The sequence below is a fragment of the Miniopterus natalensis genome, chromosome 16, assembly GCF_054644295.1.
Source record: "Miniopterus natalensis isolate mMinNat1 chromosome 16, mMinNat1.hap1, whole genome shotgun sequence".
Taxonomy (NCBI): domain Eukaryota; kingdom Metazoa; phylum Chordata; class Mammalia; order Chiroptera; family Miniopteridae; genus Miniopterus; species Miniopterus natalensis.
This window is the reverse complement of record NC_142096.1, coordinates 9,377,920-9,405,559: the sequence shown is the minus strand read 5'-3', so window position 1 is coordinate 9,405,559 and position 27,640 is coordinate 9,377,920. Positions and strand designations below refer to the sequence as shown.

General features: G+C 39.2%; 1 protein-coding gene across 2 annotated transcripts in view; it reads left to right on the top strand.

Annotated features, from left to right (window-relative positions):
- The window catches only part of ANGPT1 (angiopoietin 1), a 205,140-nt gene that overhangs the window by 90,289 nt on the left and 87,211 nt on the right, over nt 1–27,640 (top strand). For both annotated transcript variants that reach the window (XM_016224274.2, XM_016224273.2), the window contains exon 2: nt 26,133–26,288. In XM_016224274.2, coding sequence (XP_016079760.1) covers nt 26,133–26,288 — 156 coding nt within the window. The remainder of the gene's footprint in view (nt 1–26,132; nt 26,289–27,640) is intronic.

The window sequence follows — 27,640 nt, the reverse complement described above, 5'->3', positions numbered from 1 at the left end:
TACCCCCCCCCTTCCCCCTGCTAACCACCACACAGTTGTCTGTGTCTATGAGTTTCCATTTTATATCTCACATGAGTGAAATCATATGGGTCTTAACTTTTCCTGACTGACTTATTTCACTTAGCATGATAGTCTCAAGGTCCATCGTGTTGCTGCAAATGGCAGTGTTTCATCTTTCCTTATGGCTGAGTGGTATTGCATTGTGTACATGTCCATATCTTCTTCAGCCAGTCATACAGGGAAGGAAACTTTGACTGTTTCCGCGTCATGGCCATTGTGAATAATGCTGCAGTGAACATAGGGGGGGCATATATCTCTGCGAATATATGTTTTCAGATTTTTCGGTTAGATACACAGAAGAGGGATTGCTGGATAGTATGGTAACTCTCTTACTTATTTGAGGAATCTCCATACCGCTTTTCATGGTGGCTGTACCAGGTTACATTCCCACCAGCAGTGAAAGATGTTCCTTTCCTCCACAACCTCTCCAACACTTGTTATTAGTTGTCCTATTGCCAGTAGCCATTCTGACAGGTGTGAGGTGGTATCTTATTGTAGCTTTGATTTGCATTTCCCTAATACCTAGTGAAGCTGAGCATCTTCTCATCTGCTTGTTGGTCATTTGTGTGTCTTCTTGGGAGAAGTGTCTGTTCAGGTCCTCTGTCATTTTTAATTGGATTGCTTGTTTGTTTGGTGTTGAGTTGTACGAGTTGTTTATATAAAATCTTCTCTAAAAGTACTTAGGTTTTCTTCTATGTAATTTATTGTTTCAGGTATAATATTTAGGTTTCTGATACCAAACCCGGCAAGAACAACACAAAAAAAGCAAACTACAGGCTAATATCTCTGATGAATATAGATGCAAAAATCCTAAACAAAATGCTAGCAAATCTAATACAATAATACATCAAAAATAATACATCACAATCAAGTGGGGTTCATTCCAGGGGCAAGTCGATCAGTGTAACACACCACAGTAACAAACATAGGACAAAACCATATGATCTTATCAATAGATGTGGAAAAAGCATTTGATAAGATGCAACATCCACTTATTAAAATACTCACTAAGATAGGAAGAGAAGGAAGGTACCTCGATGTAATGAAGGCCACATATGACAGACCCTCAGCTAACAGCATAATCAGTGGTGAGAAACTGAACGCTTTTCCTCTAAGGTCAGGAACAAGACAAGGATGCCCTTTCTCCCCCCTCTTGTTCAACGTAATACTAGAAGTTCTAGCCGGAGCAGTCAGGCAGGAGAAAGGGGAAAAAAGGCATCCAGCTTGGGGAGGAAGACGGAAAACTGTTATTTTTTGCAGATGACATGATTCTTTATATAGAAAACTCTAAAGACTCCACCAAAAACTATTAGAAACAATATCAAATACAGTCAAGTTGCAGGATACAAAGTCAATGTACAAAAATCCACTGCATTTCTAGTTCCACTTTAAAGATAGGAAACGACATTTAAACGTGATTTTCACCTAGAAGGCTCCTCAGTCAGTGGCATACCAAGGTCAGTGGAGGTGGTCCACTCCAGGTGTCTTTTAGTAGATAAAATTATAAAAGTAATTACAAAACCAACTAAAAGTTGGCTTGTGTTTCATAATCAGCAGGAAACAGCAACTCAAAACAATGCCAGTTATAAAATATTATTCCGCTTGGGACAGATAACCCCCATCCTTCATCCCTACGTATCCACTGCCCTCAGTAATTGTAACATTGCTTTCATAATTAAAATAAGAAAAGTTAAGTTACAGAACTTGTAAAACTTTTGAAGATTTCCCAAAAACATGAATAGATTCTAGGATTACAGATAGTGTTGAATGAGTTTGTATACCTTTTCTCTGAGGATAATTAGCATATGAATAGCATCTGCATTTTGCTTTATACTATACTCAGGATGTTCATTGGAGATTGGAATTTTGTTAAAATTTTCAAATGTACTTTTCTCATATCTCTCTTGAATACTTCTTATTCAAATATGTAAGTAGACATTTTCAGAGGAAGTTGCAGATGAAAACATATAGTTCCTAAAACAATACTGATAACAAAAAGCAAAACAAAACAAAAAAACAGAATTAAGGAATATTTCCTTGCATTATTTTTTAAAACAAAAAAAAATTCCAGGGTGCGTTAAGCCGTATAAAAGCTGATTTAATCGAGTAGTGACTCTAAATTCAGCTTCAAGTGTCATATGGAAAAGTCATATTTTATGATGCAGATTGTCAGGACTGACTAGTTGCAGTTAGAGGTCCAATGAATAATTTTTCAATTGTTCGCTTGCCAAGCTGCCTGGTCAGTGGGGACATGTTGAGCAGCATATACCAATGTAATGGAATTAATTTTGGCAACTGATGCAATTTTTTAAAATGACAATATCAAAGCTTATTTTGGATGGATGTACCCTCTAAGGATTAAGTCAGCTTAACAAAAATATTAGTTTGGGTTTACAAATATCAATCCTTGGGTCATTTTTTGTTCTGTGGAATCTGTCTGGTTTTAAAATCTTGACGAGATTGTGTAACTGAAATCTTTGGGCTTTGAAATCTCAGGATTTCTCAGGTTCAGATTTCACCTCTACCATGTGTTATGTAACACGCGCTGTCACACATGTGAGCTTCAGTTTCCTACTGTGGAAACAAGCAGACCAATTCTAACGCGGCAAGGTGTGCCCTGAAGAGTCAATGGATTGAATTGATAAAGCCCCGCTTTGTCCCTGCTTATATGACTAGTGCCCAAAGCTGTTAGTTTCTCCCCTCACATCTTCCTGCTGCTTCCACTTCCAAAGACCAAAATGCACTCATCTCTCCGTGTCTGAGAGGGAATTTGGTCCAGAACCACCCCCCACAGATACCAAAATCCATAGATGTTCAAGTCCCTTGTGTAAAATGGCATGGAACAATGCATACAGTTGGCCCTCCACATCTGTGGATTTCCGACCATGGATCGAAAATTCTGTTTTCAATCTGGGGTTATTGAGTCCACGGAGGCAGATAATAAAATAGTCCCATGGAGCAGCAGCCTTCTCCTCCTGTGGGCTACTAGCTGTAGGAAGCCCCCACCAAGGGTTGAAGGTGGATTGAATTTCAGTATCTGCAGGTGAGGTCTAGCCTGGCTGGCACGCATAGTAGGTCCGTCCAGATGGGATATGACTGGGAGTCTGTCAGCGTCTTGCTATGTTATGCCAATGGCAGGAGGCATCTTGTGAGGAAATTCAGCCTGTTCACTTTTGAACAAGGCACCCAAAATTATCCAGTATGTTTATGATAGAGTTATTTTTGAATAAAGGACAAACAAAAGCTATATTTCAACATAAAAAAGATGTTGATGTATGCTTTGAATTTTTCACGTGTGCCAAAAGAAATAGAACATTCCCTTGCAAAAGTGTGTATCGAAGTGAAATGAAACAAATGGTGCTTTATTTATTTATGTAAGGCTAGTCTTTGGGTATATTGCATCATTTAAGCTTCATCCTTACACTTCATTACCTACTAAAAATGAGCCCTGCTTCTAAGTATTTGTATAATCAATGACGAGCTGTGCTTTGAAATGGAGTGCTGCAGATTAGGCACTAGAAGCAAAAAAAGAAAGAAAATCGTACTTGATCTTTTGGAACATTAAAGAGTATTTGCTTCGAAATTGGAAATTTCCTAAACTTCAAGTTCAAAATTTTTAGAAATACTGTATTTCACCAATGCACTGACCCAGAAATCACACTTTGATAGGCTTGGAAATAGTTTCCATTTGTTACCTCAGATTGTTAAAACTTTTAGAATTGAGTGAGAACCCAGAGTCAGCCTTGAAGGCCCATGTCCTCAGGTTTTCTCCTTTCTCCGTGGGACGCATCTCACATCCCCTTTAGCCTGACGTTGACCGCCCACCGCAGCGCGCCTGGGCCCCCCGGCTGCTCAGTGCCTCCCTCGCCCAGCCTCCACGCGGCTGGAGTGGGTAGGCATCCCAGCTGCCTCGAAGTGACGATGCATTTGCACGGCTTCACGCCTTTGTAAGAGCTGTTCATTCTACTAATGTTCCCCTCTAAGCTCCCCAGACATTCATCAGGTTTAAGTTTAGCTTCTACATTTCCCGGGAAAACTTTCTTCTCCCCTCTAAATCACGGTATTCTCTCCTGCAATAAACTCACAGGGTTCACATAATGTATACTGAAATTATTTCTTAAAAATGCTCTATACTTTACCATGGACATAGATCGTGTCATTACAGCCACATGGTGCACAGCGTGGGACAAGAAGTATGACTTTAACTTTCTCAGGGTACTCAGCACGGTGTCTGCAGAAACGGGCGCAGGATGTAGGTGTGGAAGGGGAGGCGGCGTTGCAGGGCTGTGCTCCACCTGGGCAGGTTCGAGTGTGAGGTTCAGCAGGGGATGGGCTCGCTTCCTGTGCCTGCTTGCCAAGCTTTGTGCTCTGGTACAGTTAATCTAAGAACTCTGTGTTGGAATTTGGCAACAAAGCCCAACTAATAATAATTTGGAGCTTAGCTTTCTTTCTTTTTGCCACTGTCCCTTGGGTTGTATTTTCCTAAGGTTCCTCAAGGGGACAGGGTTTTGACGGGAAAAAAAGAAGGATTTAAGCATTTTTTTTTATTCCTCTGGCTACATATCATCTGATACCATCCCAATTTCTAGCAGAATTTCTGACAGTGAAGACTAGATTTCCCTGGTCCCTTTTGGGGACTGAGTGTGGGATCATGTCAGGTTGGGAAATGCAAGTCATGGCCTATAGCCATGTGCTCCCTTTTTCTCTGATGGGGTGTTGATAGAAGGGAAAGATTGCATCTGGACCGTTAGATGGAAGGCAGTTAGGGACCTCTAATAGTCCAGAAGTGACCACCCATATAATGCTTTGAGAGAATTAGAAAAATGCCCCAGTCCTGCACCCATCACCAAGGCTCAGAGAGCTAAAAGTGGACTGATTTCAGCCTCTATTCACACCATGGCTGGGTGCCCTTGGCCAGGACAGAACCTGCACAACTACTGTGGTGATCTTGGGCCAGGATATAGAGTGCATTTGAGCATGTTGGTTTAATTTGCCTTTTTAAAAAGTCTATTTCCTCATGAGAACTGACATTGTGTAAATTATAACAAAATGTAAATATTATTCTTTATAATCTTATAATAATTTCTTGATAAATATACTCAATAAACTAGTGTGTAGCATTGTATTTCAGTCTGTTGCAGTTGGCTCTCCTGGTCTCCTCTTTGCTTACCACAACTATATTTGATCACACTTTCAGGATGGAAATAACCTTGTCTTAATCCTTTCAATAAAAATGAGGTTGGCAAACTTGTTTTATGAGTAAATGGGAAGGGTTTTGCAAGGCAGCATATATAAAAATGAAACATTAATCCTAACCCTTCACTTTCTTAAATGGGAATCAAGGTCAGCATTCTGAAAGCAGCCAGCTGAAGTGGTGCTAAGTTCAGAAATTCTTTGGAAGGGAAACCAAACAGCTGACTTTCAGTAGAGAAAAAGGCATTTCAGGAGTTAGGTGCTCAGCACTGGTGGTGTCTTCCCAAGTCATTTTTCTTTAATGAGGTCATCTCTTCTAAAAGAATGAGAGACCATAAAAAAATCACTATATTCATTTATTAATTCTTTATTCCTAATTAGGCCCATCTACTCCTTTATAAGTACAGTAAATCAGACTTTGCCTGAAAGCCTCGGCTATTCCTTAGGGGAAAGTGAAGCATATAGAGAAATCTAGCAGATCTTTCAGCCCATCAGAAATTAATGATGCACTAAAGATTTGCAAGAGCGGGTCTGGAAGAAACAACTTCTTTCAGGGTAGAACATATCAAACTTTTTTTTCAGGCTCAAGTTGTAAATAGTTACCTTTTTGGAGAGGAAATGCTTCTATGAAGGATCTCTCGTGGACAACAAACATCATTTCACCCATTAAATCTCTATGTCATTGCATCTTCCAACACGGCAAACATACTCATACCCAGAAACACTGTCCCTGCATCTGCTCTCCAATTCCCAAAGTGCTCAATTGTTTGTTTTTCATGTTCTGGCATATTTTAAAATTCATCCTCTGAATTTTCCATACGATGTTGTGACTTAGGAGCACACTGGCAAAAAGACAAATTTGTATATTTTCTTCATATCTTTTCAAAGATGTTCTGTTCATGAAGAAAATCTATAGTGTACTTGACTAAAAATAGAGTTGAAGTTAATTCCCACTTAAGAGAGTAGGACATTGAGATGTTGAAGAGAACAGTTAGGAAATGGAAATGGATTTACACTCTGTCAAAGGGGCCAATTTTAGCACCTTATCACAACAACAACAAAGCTCTTTGTAGATTCAGTTTTGACAGCTTTGGGCTTATCACTCTTTGTATCTGAGGTAAACTTGAGTATGTTTGCACTCTTTGTATAAATGTCTCAAACACTTTAGCATGAAAAGAAGCTAATGCACATTTTAATCACGTATGATGGTTTTCCCCATATTAAAGGTGAGGAAACTGAGGCTGAGAAATTGAGCTTTACCCCTAGGTCATGCAAACACCCAGCAGAGTTCACTGTCAAGCTCATGCCTTCTCTCGGTGCCCCTGGATAAGTGCAGAACATGCATAACATGCAAATCCAGAGAAAAATATATTATGTATAGTGCTGGTGAGCTACTAACCAAGAGGAAAGCGTCTTCTAAAGGCCAGATACTTACTGGATGATTGAATCTCTGTGAGACCTTCTTTTCTTGGTCCATGGTCTTTAAAGGACAGGGAATTTCAGGAGATAGCAGCCATGATCCTCTCCAGCCCTCGAATTGTGTAAATATGGCCAGATTTCAGTTATCTGATAAGTTAAATAATAGAGTTAAAATAAAATTAGTAGTTTCAATCTCTGCCTTTTATTAGAATGCAGGATAAGAGACAAACACATTTGGTTCCTTGATATGATTGTAATTTTAAGAGTACCGGGAGAGTGTCACCTCCTAAATAACCCCACAACATTTCCTGAAATTATTTTCTTATATCCTTAAATATACACACATACTTGCTAAAAAATGTAGCAATTGTTTATATTAGTGGTTCTCAACTGGACATGATCTTGAGTCCCAGTGGACATTTGGCAATGTCTAGAGACATTTTTAGTTATTACACTTTGGGGGTGCTACTGGCATCTAGGGGGTGGAGGCCAGTGATGCTACTAAACATCCTGTAAGCTACAGATGCCCTTCCACACACCCACACACAACAAAGCATTATCTTGCCCTAAATGTCAGTAGTGCTGAAATAGAGAAACCCTATTTAAATTTATAGATAATTGAATGACAATCCTAATAACGTAAAACAAGTTAAAAATGTTTTTTCTAGGAATTGCAGTTTTGGCCCACCTAGGAATTTTTATGTTCAGCATCTTACTTGGTTGCTTTTGGTCTCTGGGTCTCTGAGTTTGCCATGCAGGCCTCCCCTTGAGCTTGTCGGGTTTAGTATGTGGCACCGTTTTTGTCCACAAGAGATTCACACAACCCCCTCTTTGGATTCAATTAATTAGCTAGAACTATGCACAGAACTCAGAGATTGGCATTGTGAGTTGGAGGGCGTTGTTGGAACCTCCAATCTTTAGCCAGTTATTCAGAAGCACAAAGAGCTGGGGCTGTGACTAACGTATGACTTGTGTGTATTTGGGGGATGCAGTCTTAGAGGACTGAGTCTTTCTTTACCCTATGGAATCTGATGATACGACTCGGTAGGTTTCAGAATCGAGTTGAATTCTTGGACACCCTGCTGCTGTCTGAGAATTGCTTGTTGGCCAAGAACCCAATATAGCTTCCAATCCAGTGTTCTTAAGCTGAATGTAGTAACCTTTAGTGTAAGGTTGTGATGCTAAAATATTGCTTGAGTCAAATCTTGTACAAATGAAATAAAATATCGAAATCTCATAGGGTCAGAGACCTGGGTTTTATTTACTGTGTCAGTGGAGTAAATATTGTTTCACAAAACTTTTGGCTTTTTTTGTGTATGTACACACACGCTGATGTGTGTGTGAGTGCCTGCGTGCGTGCGTGCGTATTAGTTCCTTGTCCTGATTAAAACGATTCCTCTGTGGGTCACAGTAAAAAAACAAAAACAGAAACGAGAGAGAGAGAGAGAGAGAGAGAGAGAGAGTGCCGCCACTCTAACCTGACTTTGTTATACTAGTGTTTTCTCCTGCGGAGAACAAACCTGATTGTGTTTTAGTGATTGTGTCTCCCTGAATGTTTTGAAGTTGGGTATTTTAATGCCTCTTTGTTGGAGAGGCTCTTCCTGTTTAGAATCCCATAGAAAGATGAAATCCCAACGTGCACAGTGCCATGACCTTCCCATGTTACAGCGTTAGACGCGCACCGGGTGAGGACAAGGCTCATTGCTTCCTGCCCAGTAATTAGGCGGTTGCAAACGCATTCGTGGTAAGCATCAGAGGAGCTCAGAGATCTCAATGGACTGAATTGTTTGGAATCTTTTATATAGCAACCCATCCACAAGGATTTTTTAAGTTGTGTGGTTAAATGAAGACGTGCTAAGCCCCTGAGGTTTATGAAATTCTAAAAATCAATCTATCTTAACAGAGGCACTGCTTCTCATGGAAGGAAGAACCATTTGAGGCCTTTCATTGCCAATTTGTCAAATGTCCAGTAGTGGACCATATACGTCAGTGCTCTTTTTATTGTTTTAATGTCATGTTTACTTTGTCTTAAATTTTTATTGATAGTTACTATCAGTGACTTGAAATGCTTCATCTTCAATTTATCAGTCATTTTATTAGAAAACGAAACAAAACTTAAACACTTGCAGGATTGTGCATTTCCAGGTTCCCCGCTATCTTAGGTAAAGTGATGAATACTTTTATAATGTGATTAATTTTATACTTTAATTTATCAGCTGTTAAGTGAGATGTTCAGCTAATTGTATTTAACTATAATGTTTAAAATGGTATTTTCCCCCCTTTTACACTCCTCCAATCCTGCTCTCTCCTCCCCCGCTCCACGGTATTTTTATGAAGGACATCTGGGAACTTTATTCATTGCTGGTCTAGCGATTCAGAGTCTAGTCATCACCAAAATCATAATTGTAGGTATTTCTGTGTTAAAATTGGTCAAGGAGAATGTTCCCTCTGAAGGTTTGAAACAACTAGCACATGTTGTACAAGAGGTTTTTTTATACCCTGTGGCCATAAAGTCTGCAAGAATTAGTGACTATATATAATAAATGGCTCTGACATTACATTAAAGTACAATAAAATATTATTATCTGTTCCCAGACATTTTGGCCACCCCTACAGCACATAGATTCCTGAGTTAGTGTAAACAGGAAAGATACAATTCTTTAAGAATGAAGATTTACAAAACTCTTTAGCATCAGGCAGACAGTAGTACCGGGACTCAACAATACGCCACAATAAATCCTTTATCTTTGTATAGTTTACAAAATAGTTCTATTTTAACTTTAAAAACTGCTTTGACATAAGTTTTACTGCATTTACGTTACCGATGAGGAAACCAAGGCTTAGAATAGTTGAGCGCCTTCTTCATAGTCATAATGCTGATACGCGTTAGTAAGATAGGCCTCCAAGAATGAATCCCTCATTAATGTATTTGTCACTGTCCCCTATCGCCTCTTATGCAACAGCTAATGAGGAAGTTCAAACCCTGTTCCTTTCCATTAGAAGCTGATTTTAGTTTTCAATGTAGGTATGTTCCTGATTTTTCCTTGTTAGTCCTCAAGCAATACTTTGATGTAGCCACATAAATTTTCCCAGTTTCTAGATGCAGATGGTAGAACACAGAGAGGGAAAGCAACTTGCTCAAAGTCATAGAATTAGTCACCAGTCTAAAGCTGTCAGAGATCAAGGCCTGTCTCATATACCTCTTCTCATACGCTGCTGCTGTTGTTAATCCTTACCTGAGGATATTTTTTCCATTGATTTATAGAGAGAGTGGAAAGGAGGGAGGGAGAAAGGGGGAGACAGAAACATCAATGTGAGAGAGACACATCGATTGGACGCCTCCTGCATGCACCCTGACCTGGCCTGCCACGGCTGGGATCGGATCTGCAACCCAGGTACTCTCCTTTGACCAGAAATCGAACCCATGACCCTTTGGTGCATGGGCTGACGCTCCCACGACTGAGCCACACTGGCCAGGGCTCATATGCTACTTCTCATGTGCCTATCAATTTGAATTTGGTAAAAAGACTAATATGATGCTAACTTTAACTGTTAATTGCCTTCTCATTGTGTATTTGCATTTATACCAGAGAATTCACACTCCTAATAGATTTTCAAACTGCTTGTCCCAATTTGACTCCAGACCAGTGTACAAGTCTCTGTCATTTGCATAGATAGCATCCTGTAGCTGACCGGGTGTTTGCACACATTTCGTTTGATCATTACAACAGGCTTCTGAAATACCTACAACTGGATGATTTTGCTGATGAGAAATATTTATCTCAGAGAAGTAGAAGGCTGTGACGTTCGCATGGCTGCTAAGTGAAGGAACAAATCGCTCAGGCCTCCTGATGCCACGTGCCAGGAGCTCTCCCCAGCACTGCCCTGACGATGGCCCGTCGCGCTCAGCTCCACGGGCCGTGCGAGTTCACCATGTCCTTGCTCCCACTTTGGTGGAAATCAGGTGGGCCGTGAGGAAGCTCTGCTTTGGCTGTGAGAGACCCTTACAACTGGGCTGGTAGGCACGGTGCGCATTAGCACGGTCACAGTCGCGGACTCAGCCTTTAGGCAAGGCGGGTGAGAGTTCTGGTTCTGTGGTGGGCTCTATTTAACTGTGTGCCTTTGGGGAAATTAGGTCTTTTCTTTGACTACGTTCTTTTATAGATGAATAAGCTGTGAGAAAACAAATGTGATTTCCTGATATGATGGTGCTTTCCCAGCAAACTCACCTAGCAGAATATAGCTCAGGCTCTAGCATGAGAATCCTTGGCTTTAAGAGGTCAAGAATGGAACAGGCCTCAATGAAGTCCTCGGATATATAGTGTTTGGGCTTCATGGGTTACTGGAAATAATGATGCTGATATAACTTTAATATAAAAAGTCACGATGAAACTGAATTCTGAGAGGAACCAGCCTGGGTGGGAATGCACATCAGTACAGAAAAGAGGCTGATTAAGTATGTGCTTCCTCCAAATCAATGTGACTATATTTGTGCTCAGTCACATTGAGTTAATTGAGAAGACCTACCAAACTCTTCATTTCTTCTCTGTGAGTATAGGGAATAAAATTCTCACAGGTTTTATAAACTTGGGGTATACATTTTATAATCTTGTACAGGCTATTTCTGTTCTAACAGTTACAACATTATAATGTTATCTATTTATATACTTATCTTTCCCACTAGACTGGGACTAGGCAAGAACTGTTATTTTTTGCATTTTTATATCTCCATGACAACAAGGCCCATTAACATAGAAAACATATAAAAGTGACTCAGTAGATGTTTATTGAACTGTGCTTATCTGATATAAAAAGTATATAAATGTATATATTATATAAATGTACATAATTACACACCCACATCTGTGTATGTGCCTGTATGTCTTTGACAATATCTAATTTATTCTGTAATCTTATACCTATTGATAAGTCACGGCCTTTCCAAAGGGAAACAGTTATAGTCTATTACTTTATCATATTATGTATTCTATATAAATACACGAATCTGCAAATTTCTGTAAGTATATTTAACTGTAAGCACAGCTTTACTTTTTTAACAATTAAAAAATTTTGAGCAAAAATTATTTTAGTTCAGCCTGGCTGGTGGGGCTCAGAGGTTTCTACCCAGGAAGCAAGAAGTCACTGGTTCGATTCCCAGTCAGGGCACATGCCCGGGTTGCAGGCTCGATCCCCATTAGGGGGCGTGCAAGAGGCAGCCAGTCGATGATGTTTCTCTCTCACCAATATTTCTATCTCTCTATCCCTCTCTCTTCCTTTCTCTCTAAAAATCAATTTTTTAAAAAGAGTGCAACATTAAAAAAATATTTTAGATTAGTAGTTTTAATTTAGACATAGTTTTAGTGTGTTTTAATTTAGTAACCTAGAAAACATTTATTTCCAAAAGAAAGAAGGATTGTTTGAAGGCTATTGATGACCTTTTTGAGTAAGCTTTTAAAAAATCATAAAAAATCATAATAGTAGAGTACACTCTATGAGAAAAAGTTTTTAGTGTGTATATGAACATTATAAGTATTTACTGGAAATTTTATTTGAAGGTATGATGTTGTAATGAACAGGAGAGCAAGCATGGCACTAACCCATATGCCATATGAAGATGGTATCACTGTTCTGGTTGAGTAAATGAAAGAAAATACTAATACTTTTCAGCAAGGATAAATAATGAGGCCATAAATAGCATATCATCGAGGAACTGAGGAAAGAACAAGTCACCTTGTCATATTATAAAATAGTTACTTTATGCTTGGTTTAAGAGGACCGCAAAGGGCCCACTACTTACTGACCCAGTCACCCTTTTAATATTCCTAAGCATGATAGGGTGAAGGGGATTTTTCATTGTGTTTAAAAAAGAGGGAACAAGTGAATGAAGAGGGTTTTTTTTTCTTTTAACATTGGAAAGTGATAGTCAAATGCTTGGTGCCTTTCTTCCGCTCCCCCTCCCCCAGCTGGTGGCAACTCAAATGTCTTTTTCTTGGGCAGCTTATCTCAATAACTAAAAGGGCCAGGAGTCTTGTGTCAGAGAGAGGTAGGGACAGTGGCTAATTGGAGACTGTGTTTCCTGGCTAAAGGCTTGACACTACTTAAAAATAACATGCCAAACAAAACACTTCCACTGGACAGATTTGGGCAGGGAGCGGCCTGTTTGTGATCCGGCCCTAACCGAGGAGCCGACGCCGGCTGGAGGGGGAAGAGAATGTACTTGGGCATGAGACAGACGAGTTTGAATGCCAGCGCCAGCCTCGGGGCTCAGTGGCCACGTTCCTTAATTGCTCCGAACCCGACCATCGCATTGGCATAAGACGGCAACGATATTCCAAAGGGCTGCCGTGAGGAATAGCTGGAGGAAGTACATGGAACCTTAGCTCCTTGGCTGGCAGATAGGAGGTGCTCAATAAACAACGGCTATTGTTACAGACTTGACAAAACGGGACAGCATTGGATGGAGAAAACCAGCAGAACCTGGGGGCGCATCTATGGGTCACGGTGCTGTTCTCCAGGCTCGCTCTGACCAGGCTGCCACTATACTGCCAGATATTCACCAGTGTCCCACTCAGTGAATGTGTTCTAAGCACATTTCTGTCTTTCTTTTATTCCTATGGTGTTTGTTTCTGGATATAAAATGAAATCCTCATTTTTCTTGAAGTGGAACATTTCTAATCATTTCAAGAAGAAGGTAAAATTCACCTCTATTTCCCATCAGCCAGAGACAGGCACTGTTCACAATTCAGTGATTTTTTCCTTTCTTTTTCCAGTGCACACAAATGTGTCTGAGTACACTTACCCATAATTGAGAACGTTCTAAATATATCATTTTGTATACTACTTATTATGTTGAACAGAAAGTTTTTTTAAGCCATGTACAACTGGTACTTTTTAGTCACTTTGTACCTTAAAATGTAGACTACGCAATCTACTCAGTGGAATGCTGCCTGGAAGCTGAAAGTTGTGTCTTTATAATTGTGGTCATTTTTATTTAAAAATCTTAATGTAGTAACTCATGAGAAGGACTGTGGAATTCAGTTTTAGTTTTGTTAACTGTTTCCTGTTTCCCTTTTTTTCTCAACCCCCTAATTGCTTTCTCAATTTATTTTGGGAGACAACTATTTGCCAAAGATAAAAACTGTTCCTATGGATTCTTGAGGTAGAGTCTATAAATGGGGGGAGATGCATCACACAGCTTTCCCTCTGCTCCTTAGAGAATTCCCAGGGGCTTTGTGAGAAGCTGAGGAATATTTGTTCCTTCTAGTCACAGAGCTAGAACTCTGGGTAATGGGTCTAACTAGTTTATACTCTTCTCTGCAGAGTAAGTCAGGCCTTTGGGTACAAGACTATTTTATTAGCAGTTAACTTTACTAACTCTGTCCCATAATTTGTAATAAAACTACACTGCTAATATGTCTAAGTCTCAAAAACATAACCATAATTTAAAAAATGAAAGTGTTGAAGGAACCATACAATAAGGCAGTGATTTTCAACCATGTGCCACAAGAATTTTTAAAACATGCAGTACCTGACTATTTAGTCAGGGACACTGATCTCTTTTCCCTTAGATTGTCAAATTTAAAAATGAGTTTTTTTCTCTCTTTTTTTGGCACAATCCCCCCAGCCCCTCACCCAAGCCCCTCTCACAACAGCTGTCAGCCTGCTCTCTATTTATAAACCTGTCTCTGTTTTGCTTGTTAGTTCATTTTGTTCATTCGATTCCACATATGAGTGAAATCATATGGTGCATGTCTTCCTCTGACTGGCTTATTTCACTTAGCGTAATGCTTTCCAGGTCCATTCATGCTGTTACAAAGGGTAAGATTCCTTCTTTTTTACAGCCAAGTAGTATTCCATTGTGTAAATGTACAGCCAAAAAAAGTTTAGATTGTAAAGGTAAAGTCATCCAGCAAACCAGTGTTGAACTTGTTTTATAGAGGAGATACAGGGGCGGTAACAGTCTTTGTTCTCAAGTTGTTCACAGTTTAGTGGGAGAGACAGACACTAAGTAGTAAGTATAATGAGTGGAGAAGGTATAGTAGGATTTGGGGTGAATTTTTTTCATTTGTTAAAATGTGTTAAATGCTGCTACAATATTTTTAAGGCTCTTACAAAGAAGTCTCTTAATATTGATATTAATGCAGCCTAGCATAATGCCTATGAAACAGTAGATACTCAGTGTTTGCTTAATGAATGAATGAGCAGACTGACTGTGAGTTGTTAATGCTTTACTATCATATCATAATTTAATAACGGTAATCCAGAATTGTATTACTTGAAAGTTTCTTACTGCTGACATCAGAAGTCACTTAAAATGATTATTGCCAAACTTATTTAGTTACTTGGTTCTTGAAATGTCTTGTTTGTTCATTGGACTTAAATTTTGGTATATATAGCCATTAAAACAATTACACAAAGACTTTTTGAGTTGGGAAAATGCCCACAAATAATGGGAGGTTAATAAAAATGTTAACAAAATAAAAAATTTAAAATGATAGCAGCCAACACAACACTAGCCCTTTGGTGTGAATGAATAAAAATTATACCTTTTTTTGGTCAGATCGGCAAAAAATACATATTTTTGGTGTGCCACGGAATTTTAGTAGTTAGTTTATGTGTGCCATGAGATGAAAAAGGTTGAAAATCTCTGCAACATGGAAATGTTTTTGTAAGTCTCGAAAATACACTCCATGGTGCAGCTATTGTTTTGGTTATATACCTGTGTAGTGTAAGTCCGCATCAAATTCTGGATAATCGTTGATTCCAGCATGTGCGTGGAGAGGGTGCTTTGCTCTCTGTGCTACATTTTATTTCTTACTACAAAAGAAATAAGTTCAAAGTAAATATGTCAAAAATGACATCTGCTAAATCTTAATGCTAGTGTCATGGTCTCTATTATCAATGTTTCATGATTTTAAAAATATTTCTAAGATCCCAAGATTTAGACTTTCCAATAAATTACCAGTCTTCCTTCAGTTAGTGAAAAAGATGAGGTTTTGAGGGGTCTTTGCTTGTTGAGGACAGGATGAAATCAGAAGGAACACTGTGAGGTGATGATCTACAGCTCCCGAAACTAGATTTGTCTCTTTAAGATGGACTTTTACAAAATTCCCCTGGCAGTACATGTGGTAAGGGGAGCAGGTATTTTAGCAGTTATTCATGCTTAGTTTCCTTCTCTCTTGTGTATGGTTAATTCTAAGAGACCAATTCATTGTCATGTTAATTTGGGCTCTCCTCCAGTAGCACTTGAAATATAACAAGTATCACCAGGGTACCAAACTGGTCTTTGTGAAAGAAGAAACAATGCCCAGTGTTTGTAGTCCTTTGATCAAAGTGAGGAAAAACAGGGATTTCATTTCTTTTATAAGATGTCAGCAGTCATTGTCCCTCTCATACTTTGACCATTTTCACCCTAGCAATCTTTCCAGTAGTTGGACCAAGGGTAATTTAAATAAGAACTACTCAACAAATATTCAAGAAAAATTAGTTAGACCTCACACATCATGCTTTGGAATGTTTATTATACAGTGACGTTGACAGTTTTATGCCTGTACAAATTTATGTATGTTCCACTGAGTAATCCCATATTGTACAGAAAACACACACACACACTTTTACCATTAATTTTGCCATGTTTAAGCAAAGGAAAGTTAATTTAAAAAAGCAACCGTGATCTTTAGAAATGTTACAGAAGAGAAGGAAGACTAATAGAGCAACTTTATTTCATGAAAAGAAACAGCATATATGGAAAAGTAAGCACCCAAAAAGTCAGAATGTTGAACAGACGACATTTGTTGGAATGAGGTTAGATTTTAAGTGCTAATACCTTGCAATTTCATATGAAATACCAGAGTAAAATGACTGCAATTTTCTATCTAGTAATAGTATTCCTGAAAAATCTATAAATCCCTTAATTATTAAGGCTTTTGAATTTCTGCAACTGAGTCCCTTATATCATCTGTTGAGCATTTAAATTGCATGATTTGTCCTGCAGTGTTTCATTTAATGTAGGGTGGTGTGTTTTTTAAGTTAAACATCATAAGCTAATCATTTGCATCACTGTCATCTGTCATATGAGGGGAAAAAAAGTAGTTTGCAAAGATGTTTCTTAGAATTATTCAGTGGAGATTCTCTTTTACTGCATCAATCCGTACAATCTACTGTCTGCTGGGTGGTCTCTAGTTCAGATGGCAAAGGCTTCTTTTTGTAAATGAACCAGAATGTATTTATATGCAGCATTCAGGGGTTAAATTTCATTCCAGAACATAAGCAAGAAGCTAAAAAGCATTAAATTAAAGGAAGGTATGTTTCCAATTTTCTGTTGGGAACAATTTCTTTTTTATTTAAAAATTATCACTTTCATTGATATAAAAGCAATGTGTACAAAATTGCTTTGTGGTTCTTCCCATTTTTCTGTCATCAGAGTATAAATTCAGAATTTGGGGAAAATGTTCCTCAGTTGTTAGGCAGAATACTGCCATGGCTGTTTAATAGGCATTGTCTATAGCAGCGATTTTCAACTGATGTGCGGCTAGAATTTTTACATTTAATACCTGACTGTTAGTTAGGGGCACTGACCTCTTTTCCCTTAGACTATCAAATAAAAAAATGACAACAGCCAACACAATAGCCCTCTGGTGTGAATAAATCAAAATTATACCTACTTTTTTTGTCAGGTCAGCAAAAAATACATTTTTTGTTGTGCCACGGAATTTTAGTAATTAGTTTATGTGCCAAGAGATGAAAAGGTTGAAAATCACTGATCTATAGTGATTAAATGTGACATAAAATACACTTGATCAAAAGGAAAGTAATGCATTGGTTATTTTATATGGGCCTTTAATGAAACTACAATTAAATGAACAAAGCCAGAAGATCTGAATAGAGAACCTGACACACATAGGTTGGGAGTGTGGGAATATATGAGTGTGAGAGAGCATATACGTGCAAGTAAATATACACTCGTATACACACACATGCACTTACATATGTTATTAAAGGTGTTTAACGTTTGAAAATATGGTAAAGAAATTATATACCTAAGTCTTTTATATCAGTTTCATACTAAAAATTAATAGTCCTGCCTGGACGGACGTGGCTCAGGGTTGAGCATCGACCTAGGATCCAGGAGATCAAAGTTCGATTTCCAGTTGGGCACATGCCTGGGTTGCAGGCTCTCCATCCCCAGTAGGGTTTGTGCAGGAGGCAGCCAGTCAATGATTCTCTCTCATGATTCATGTTTCTCTCTCCGTCTCCCTTTCTCCCTCTCTTTTCCTCTCTCTGAAATCAATAAAGATGTATATTTTTAAAAAATTAATAGTCCTGTATGTGTGACCTCAATGACATGCCCTTGTTTGTGACTGATTTCTCCATTTCCGGAGCAGCATATTCCAGGAGGTGGCCACCCAAGTCATCGTTCCTAAGCAAGCACACCCCTTTCATGCAGTCACAGTTTCCCCCCGCTTCCTTCCATCTCCCCCATCCTCCAGGTTTCCCAGGCCACATTTCTGCGTATTAAGCAGACTTAAGAACTTTATGCCCTCCATGGCAGACTCATTTGGGACTTCCCCTCCTCCGGGAAGACTTCCTTCATTCACTCATTTAGAAGCTTCATTCTGTTCCTCGTCCTGCCCAGGCAGGCAGGGCATTGGGGCCTTCATCCCAGCACTTGCAACACACTCGCATTGTGAACAGTCTTGGTCGTCAAAATCAAGTTTTAGTTGTTCTTTTGCTGGAATTTTGTAATAAAGCACAGTGATGAAAACTTGATTCATGTTCAATGTGTTTGTTGGATTTTACTTAATTTAAATAATTACCCATAATAGAGATAAGTGGGGGAAAAAGAGAGAAGATACAGTAAGACAAGGTGGTGGCCCAGGAGGGAGGATATTTGTCTTCATACCTGTCTTCTTTTGCATCATTTCCATTGGTCCCATTGACATTCAAAAAGGCATCATTAATAGTTGGTAACATGACCTTTTGTACTTTCAGGAAGAACTGTAACTAGGCTAAGTGCACAGTTGGAGGCTGTTAGTATTTTCATACACAGTTTATTCATTCATGCATTAATTTACTTATCTAAATATTACCGAGGACCCACATGTGCCATGCACTCAGTGATACCAAGCTGAGCAAGAGAGTGCTTGCCTTCAAGGAGCTAATGGTATACGGGGGTGGTGAGAAAAAGAGGCACAGGGTGCTCTAGAAGTTCAGAGGAAGAGTATTATGGGGGGGGGGGGAGGCGCGAAATGTTCTGTTGAGGAGGAAAAGCCTGAACTGAATATTAAAAAGCAGGAAAGGGGAAGGTGAGGTAGAAAAGCAACATTCCAGGCAGAGCAAAGCCATGTGCAAAAGCATGGAAGCAAAAGAAACTGATGCATGTTTGGAAAAATGCAAATAATTTGGTACATCTGAAGCATAGGGCATGCCTAGGGAGAGGGAAGCTGAGTCCAGATCGTAATGATTCTTCTGTGCCGATTAAGGAGTTGTGACTTGATCTGCAGGTAGTGGAAGCCACTGAACGGGTTTAAGCAGTGCCATGATGAGGCCATATTTATGTTTTAAACAGATCCCTTTGGTTATGCCATGGATGATGGATTGGAGGAAGCAAGGCTGGAGTCAGGAGACCAGTTCTGGGGCCATTAACAAATCCAGAAGAAAAATGACGAGAATCTGATCTAAGTCAGTGCCAGTGAAGATGAAGAGATGTGGTAGGGAGAAAGGGAGGGGGAGAGGGATAGATCTAGGCGTCCTTCAAGAAACAGGAGCAACGCAGTCTGGGGCCAACTGAGTGCAGAAAATGAAGGCAAGGAGTAGTAAAGAGGACTTCTGTGGCTTGGACAAATGGGTAGGTGGTGGTGCCCTTCGTTGATAAAAAAAACATAGGAAGAAAGCCAGGTTGTGTTGATGAATGACAAGGGATATATTTTGGACAGAATGGTGCCTGGGGATTAAGGGAATCAGAAATTCTAGCTCTTTATCTTAAAACAGATGTGCCTGCTCTAGAGACTTGATCCAGGGCTTTTCTGCTGTGTTCCTATATCATTGTTTCCTAACTGCCATTAAGGGTGTGTATTATACATTTTATAAACATAGACGTGTACATTCATATTTTAATTTTCTATAATAAATAAAAATTAAAAATTTGTGGACTTTTGTACTTTATAAAAGAAGTTTTAAATCAAGTAATTTGAGAGCTTCAAGAGAAACATTTTAAATAACCTAAGCCAGCCCTTCACTTCATAGATGAAGATCTGAAACCCAAATTGCTTAAGTGACTTGCCCAAGTTCATGGAGTAAATCAACAATAGTACCTAGATTAGAGTCCAGATAACCTGACTCCTGGCTGAGTGTGCTTTTTATATACCATCTGCCATTTTTAAAAAATGCAAAGGAAAAAATTAAACAGACACTTAGAAATATTTTCAAAGTTTCATGACTCTGACTCTTTCTGGGTGTGAGAAGATGGGTGTAAAAGAGAGGTGCCAGGCTCGTAAAATGTGTTTTGGCACTGGAAACGTGTCTTTTGTTCATATGAGGAGAGAATGGCTTGGATCCTCGCCCAAACCTGGGACACTATATGTGACTGGCAACTTTCAGAAGCCACAAAAATGTGGTCTTAAAAGAATCATAACCAAGAAAAATGATTGCAGAAGATTTTGTTCATATGGGGTTTTCTGGCGTGTCTTCGGTAGCTTAGCTGCTCCATATGCCTCAATGGAGGTGTTGCTACTACTCCATTGGAGGTGATGTAACAAATGTCCTCTCACATTATTAATATCAGTAGCTGAGAGCTTCTCCCTATCAAACAGAGATAAGTATATTTATAGGAAGAAAGGCAGTTAGAGGTAAACTCCATCAGAGTATTTACCAATTCTTTTGAAACGACCCATGGATATATTGTCTGTTTTCTACAAGACAGCCCTTTGTACTTGTAATATCTGGCACTAGGTGTAGGATGTATTTATCCCATATTTGCCAGGAGTAAATTGAACTGGTGCAGGGTTAGTAAGCCTGAACTAGTTTTAGAGTCTGGTCCTGGTTTGTTGCCACTTTGTGGGGTGAAACATAGGAAGAATAAAATCAGGGGGATGCTGAGACTCAGTGTTGGAGGAACAGTTGGTGGGCATCAGGACTAGGAAGCAAGGATCAAGTGCAGGAAGCAAAGTCAACACCCCCAAAACTGATGGTGGTGAATTGGTATTGTGAAAGGAGAGCTTCAAATTAGGAGCCAGCAGAAGTAAAGCAAGTAGTAAGAAGCAAGGAATTGGGTAAGAACCAGGGGGTGGGCCAACAATACTGGCAGCCATTGGTGTTGGCCTTGCGTGATGTAAGTCTGAGTTCCCCACACACTGAGTGGCCGCAGCCCAACATCTGACATTAATTAGTTTTTCCACCTTGCTTTCTGTAGCATATATGCTCTGACCTCAGTCTCCATGTCTAGAAAACAAGATCCTTAGAGCTCATAATATTTAATGTCTCTTCCAGCTCACTTATTCAGATGGTTCTTTCTTCTATAAATAGCAAGTGTTCCTTCAGATACGGAAATGAGAAATGGGATTCATGTCACACATATCAGTACAGGAACTATTTCTAATGTCAGTTCAATAGATCTGTTGTCTAAAGAGACAATTCTACTTCTTTTGGTAAAAGAAGCAGTATACTGAGGAATCTAATAATAGAAATTCCTGCAAATAATATATTTGGCTTCAGCCATTTTATTTTTATAAAACCATAAACCTAGCTTTTCAATATTGCCACTGATTTATGAAACAATGATAAGGCATTTTTTGCATTGTTTTACCTTTTTATTGCTTTCCCATATTTACCCTTTTACTTTATTTCATGGCTGTTTTGCCATAACTGAGTAATACCATATGCGCCAACATTCATCAAGAGTCCACTTAATCTACAACATATTTTAAGTGAACAATGTTTGTCAATTTTTATAGGGCTTAAAATGTTATTTTCATAAGAATTACATGGAGAAATTCTATTCTTTGTGCTTTAAGATATGCTCTCATTTAAGAGATCCCTTGAAGTTATCTCTTGAAGTGAAATGATAGAGAATGCATTTCACAGGCAAAGACATGTCATAACCTCACACAGATTTTGGTTCTCAGGAACATGAAGCAGCAAAAAGTTTGAGGGCCCAGTAAGAGAGTTCTTCAAAAACTTTCTTATAAAAGAAAATGGTAGCATTGATTCTCTATTAGTTGGTGGGCAAAAGAAAGACATGGGCAGGCAATATATGAGTAAACTGTGAATGGGTGATCATCTTGACATCTTAAAAATATTATTTGTCTAATTAATAATGCTATTTGTAATACAGTTGACCGTATATATTTTTTCTCATTACCTATACCATTTCCCAAGATAGTATAGCTATCAATCAGTGTGAAAGTGATTAAATAAAAAACTGAGAAATTATATCTTTGAACAAGTTTTATCTCATCAGTTCCGTAGCCTTCATTTTATGTATTTCCTGCATAAATATTGTGTTACCAGAATTTGCCTGTGACATTGGTGGTAGTGTGCTTGTGTGTGATGGGTGACTATCCTTTAGAATGGAGTACAAGCCTGTGCGGCCATCTAGCTACTTTCAAAGTAACATACCAGCTCTTTCACTGACTCACTGTGTGATCATAGACAATTTGTTTAACTTCCCTGAGCCTGTTTTCTTATCAGTGAAATGAGGAAAGTGAATTCAGTGCCTAGGTTGGTATGAGGAGTCAATAAGCTACACATTTGTAAAACCTGGTATGTACCAGCCTTAGTAGAGGCTGAGTGTATTGTCGTTGTTGTTATCCCTTTGTTATATTTTACAGCGGCTTATAGAAATAGAATCAGCAGACATAAAAAAACGTTAAAAACTACATACTAAGATAAAAAGGTAGGAACCAATGAGAGGATTTTAAAGGACCCATGGTATTAAAAATGCTGGCAAAGTAAATTTCATATACCTGGCCCTAGAGCCTCTCCCCTCACCTCAAATTAACTTAGCCTCCAACATGGTCAGGCAGAGTGAAGGAATCACCCTCTAATGATGCATGTTTTTCTCAAAGGAATAAGTCAGTGAATTCTCAATCAGCTAGCTAAAAAATGAAATTAGCCAATCAGTCAATCAACCAGCCAACCAGTCCATCAACAGAGCATTTCCCACAGCTCTGAGGTTGGTGGAACATCAGAAGATAGATCATCTCTATCAAATCACGTGAGGTCTCTGAGCATCCATTTCTTAAACCATGAAATGGAGTCAATACTCCCCCATAGGGTTGGTATAAGAGTCAGTGTGTGTGAAAGCTCTTTGTAAACACTAAATCACTTTAGAAATGTAACATTATTTCCTTAAAAACGATCACTTATTCATTATCTCATTTCAGATCACATCCTGCATATTATTGATAAGTATTTTGGCCAATACTTATAAGACTCTGTAGTCAAACACTGAGAGTGGCAGTGTAGTCAGATAATTGTATGATTCAGATTAGGCATCTCCTACTTTATAACCCATTGGCTCTTGTGCTCTGTAACTTCAAAGCTTAAAATTCACATCTTAGATATTTATAAAATATTGAACCTTGATGGAGCCATCATATTCTGTAAACATTTTAAAAACCAGTAGGTAATGCATGAAGACAAATTTCTTGCAAAACTTTCCTGAACCCAGCTGATAGGGCACATCAAGATGGATTTCATAGTTATGCATCTACGGAGGAATGTTTGGAGATAAGGTGGAAGTAGTGCTCCTTATTAATCACACGTTGTATTATTTGACTTCTGTCTCTCTCCTTAGCCTTTAAATCAGCTACATCTGGGTTCTGCTACTTACATGTGCCATTACCTTTTGCATTAAAAGGCAGTTACTGCTAAAGAAAGCAGCCCCGTTTTATTAAAAAATAATTAACTCGAGTTATATTCATGTTACTCATCATGGCAGCCCAAATGAGGATTTCAGTATAGGTCGGAGACCTACTTGATTTGTACAACAGAGCCAGCAGAATTGGGAAGTTGCTTGTGATGAATGCTGGCATAAAGCAGTTATTTTGCTTTGCTGGTATTAACTTTTACAGTTTAAAAAAGCACAATAGCCCGGCTGGGCGTGGTTCAGCGGTTGAGCATCGACCCAGGACCCAGGCGATCGGGGTTCGATTCCCGGTCAGGGCACATGCCCGGGTTGTGGGCTCGATCCCCAGTCGGGGGCCGTGCAGGAGGCATCCGATCAGTGACTCTCTCATCATTGATGTTTCTCTCTCACGTTGATGTTTCTCTCTGTCTCTCTCTCTCCCCTACTCTCTAAAAATCAATAAAAATGTATCCTCAGCTGAGGATTAAAAAAGTATTTAAAAAATATTATCTATCTGTCTGTCTCTCTGTCTGCCTATCTGTGTCTATCTCTCTGTCTGTCTGTCTGTCTCTCTGTCTGTGTCTGTCTGTCTGTCTTTCTGAGTTGGCTTCATTCTTAGGCTGGCTCTGGTTTTGTGGTGAAGTCTCAGGCATATGTATCACCAGCCTACTAACCACAGAGGTAAAGGAAATTTCTTTTGGCAATTTGTTGGACAAAATTCTAGAGCCTTAGTGGCCTTGCTTAGAATATTTGTCTATTCATGAACTGTTCACTCTCTCTAAGTAAGAGCAGGACATTCTGGTTTTCAGGCTCAAACATGTACCTGCTCCTGACTCGGGGGGGTTGGGGGGCAACTCCACCTGAAGCATTTGTTTTGAAGGTGGAACTGATTGTGTCCCAAAAGAAATGGAAGGAATGTGATTAGGAAAAGGGGCGCATACAATGCGGAACCCACACCATCAGATGTTTGATACTCTGACCTGCCCTCCTTTACAGTTCCTTCCATTGCTGTTTAAATGTGTTAGTTCAATTGGAATAATGCCAAGATTTGGCTTAGGGACCTTACATTTGGTTAAGATGATTTCCAGATATTTATTTTAATCTACTTTTTATTTGCTTTATAATCAATTTTTATAGATTGAACCCCCCCACTTCTAATTTGGGAATAAAAGGGGAAGGGCAGTTACCTTATATTGACCAAGGACCAAAGGATTTATTAAAAACAATATGAGTTTGGTTCTTACCTTGCCTTTTCTTTAGCTTGAGGCAGATTCATTCATATTTCATAAATAGAAATAAGCAAGTGATGGTGTTAGAAAGTAAACTGCCAAAGTTTCACAAAGAGGAATTTAGTTTTCGACTATATCTGTTACATGACAGTAACGTCACTATGGATTATAAAGTAACGGATGCGTTATGGATCACTAAATCAGTAAAAGTCACGTAGCTGCTAATGATTTGGAATCGAGATTGTGAAGCACGACTTGGCAGAGCTCTCAAGTGGTTAAAAGTGTTGGTATGAAAGTTAAGGACTTCAGCACTCACATCCAAGTCTGGCTGTTTTTGTGGTGTGTGGCCTTGGACCTGACTTCTCTGGGATGCAATTTCCCCATATGTGTAATTGGGTAATAAAATGTAGTCACCGCACGGGGTGGGGGTGGGGGAATTAAGTGCTCTGACAGGGAGGCGCAGGCTTCCTCTCTGTTTTTCGAGCAGTGCATCTGCTTAGCTGTATTTCTCCCAGATGCCTACCAGACTCCCTCATAGTAAGTCACTTAGTGATTCTTCTTGGCCCCGGTGGTATACCATTTATTTTATAACCATAGTATTCTCTAAGATGGCACCATAAATAGGACTAAATACTACCCAAGGCGAGAAGGGCAAATGCAGCTTTATTGGCTACTTTCAGTGCCTTATTATTATTTTTTTTTAACTTGCAAAGGAGCAACGAGAGTGATTTTGCCTAGCTCTGGGGCTCTGCAGCTCATTTCATATGTGCTTCCTATACTTTAATATTCCTTTAAAAGCCTGTGTTTTGGGCATCTGCCCTCTTCCCACCCCTTGCTCCATTTCCCTAACTCAGCATGGCCTTTACTTTTCATTACAGAAATGGAAGAAGGCTGAATTTTTCTGAGATGAGTGGTCAGTAGGGTGTAGTGGAAAGGCCGGAGAACCAAGATCTAGGTTTAAATGATCTAACTAACGCTAACTCTGCTGCGTTCCTCCTGTTGGGTGACCTTGGGCTCATTATTGAGTTTCTCTTACTCTGTTTTCTGAAGTATAAAATAAAAATAACAATGAGGCAATCCCTGCCTAACTCTCACATCTTTGCTCTGAGGGTTGAGATGATGCTGAAAACAAGAAAGCACTATCCAAGTGCAAATTTTCATTATGACTGTGATGATTACATGTACGTATCAGTCTATTAGCAGTTTGTTAACAACTGGATTTCTGCGTGCTCTGCTCCAATTTCCCTGACTCCCAGAGATGCAGAGGGTCCCCGCCAGATGGCTGATTTGCCAGCTGTGTCTCGTTTTGTCATTGTAAATATTACTTGCTCCAACTGAGAGGCTTTGCTTATAATGGAGTATATTTTCTCCTTTATCTTTTGCAGATTGAGAATTACGTTGTGGAAAATATGAAGTCGGAAATGGCCCAGATACAGCAGAATGCAGTTCAGAACCACACGGCCACCATGCTCGAGATAGGAACCAGCCTCCTCTCTCAGACCGCAGAGCAGACCAGAAAGCTGACAGATGTGGAGACCCAGGTATATCCCTAGGCCACTTGACCAGCTCTTAACCGGGAAGGGTTTTTTTTCTCTAGCTTACTCCATAAACACAGAGCACATTTCAGCACTGGGACTGGGGAAACATATACTTTTTTGTTTATTGGTAATAACAACAATGACTGCCTGACATGCTAGGCATGTTTCTCCTGATTAAATGAGGGTTGGTATATTTAGCTTTGTATGTGTTTGTAAAAACAGGACTGGCAAAGGACTTAATCAGTGTTTCAGTTCAAATAAACACTGTAGCTACCAACTGTGATATGATATGTGTCAAACAAAATAACCATTTGGGTCAAATTTGTACCTTTTATGTACATTTTTTACCTGTTCTTGTAGTTCTTTAGCCATAATGGCTCTGAAGAGGTTTTGGGCATTCAGTGAGTAAGAAGGAAAACCCCAAATGAACTAATCAGAAATGTGTAGTTTTTTGGGTTTTTTTATTCAGCAAGATTTTATAATGAGGAGTCAATGAAAACTCTTTCTCCATAGATACACTTATGTACTTATATGTGCATGGACATACATATGTACATATATTTATCCTACCACGGGCAATGACATACCTATTTATGGACAATCATACTTAACTATGTCCAGATCAGTAAAATACCCTTTAATCATCACTGTCACTAACCTCTTATTACAGTTTAGTGAAAATATCACTTTTGATGACTAGAAGATGATCTGTTGGTCTGCTTGAACCATGAAAATAGTTATTTCCGTTACCATTCCGAAACCCGGTATAATTCATTTCTGGAATCAAAGCTGAGATAATACTATTAAAAGATAAACTGAGGCCTATTAAAAGTTTCAAGACTTTGTTTGAGCAGACACTGGTTAGAATTGGGCAGGGCTGACTGAAAGCCGTTAGGGGGTGCCCTAGCGCGGAGCCCCCAGGGAAAGGCTTTAACAGAGAAGGTGCGGAAGCAAAGCGATGATATGATTGGCTGTAGCTTAAGTATCTGCCTTATTTGGGACAGCCTTGCCGGCTGTTCTTAAATTTCACTTTCTTGCATTCAGTTGCGTTGACTCTGGCTCAGGTTTTGGTTTGCTTCTGTAGGTTTTAGAGCGTCAGGGCCACCCCAGTCTAATGGCCTCCTTGCTTAATTATTTTAGCAAGATAAATTTAAAAGCAAGATGCAACCTTATTTCTGTTTTATTTCGTTTGTGTTAATGGCATTACATTGTTGATATTTAAAGAGAAATAATAATAATAATTTATACGGATAGAGCATTTTATATTACACAGACCAATTTCCCATGCACAGATGACTTTTGTTGTTGTTAATCTTCACCTGAGGCTATTTTTTCCATGGCTTTTCAGAGAGAGT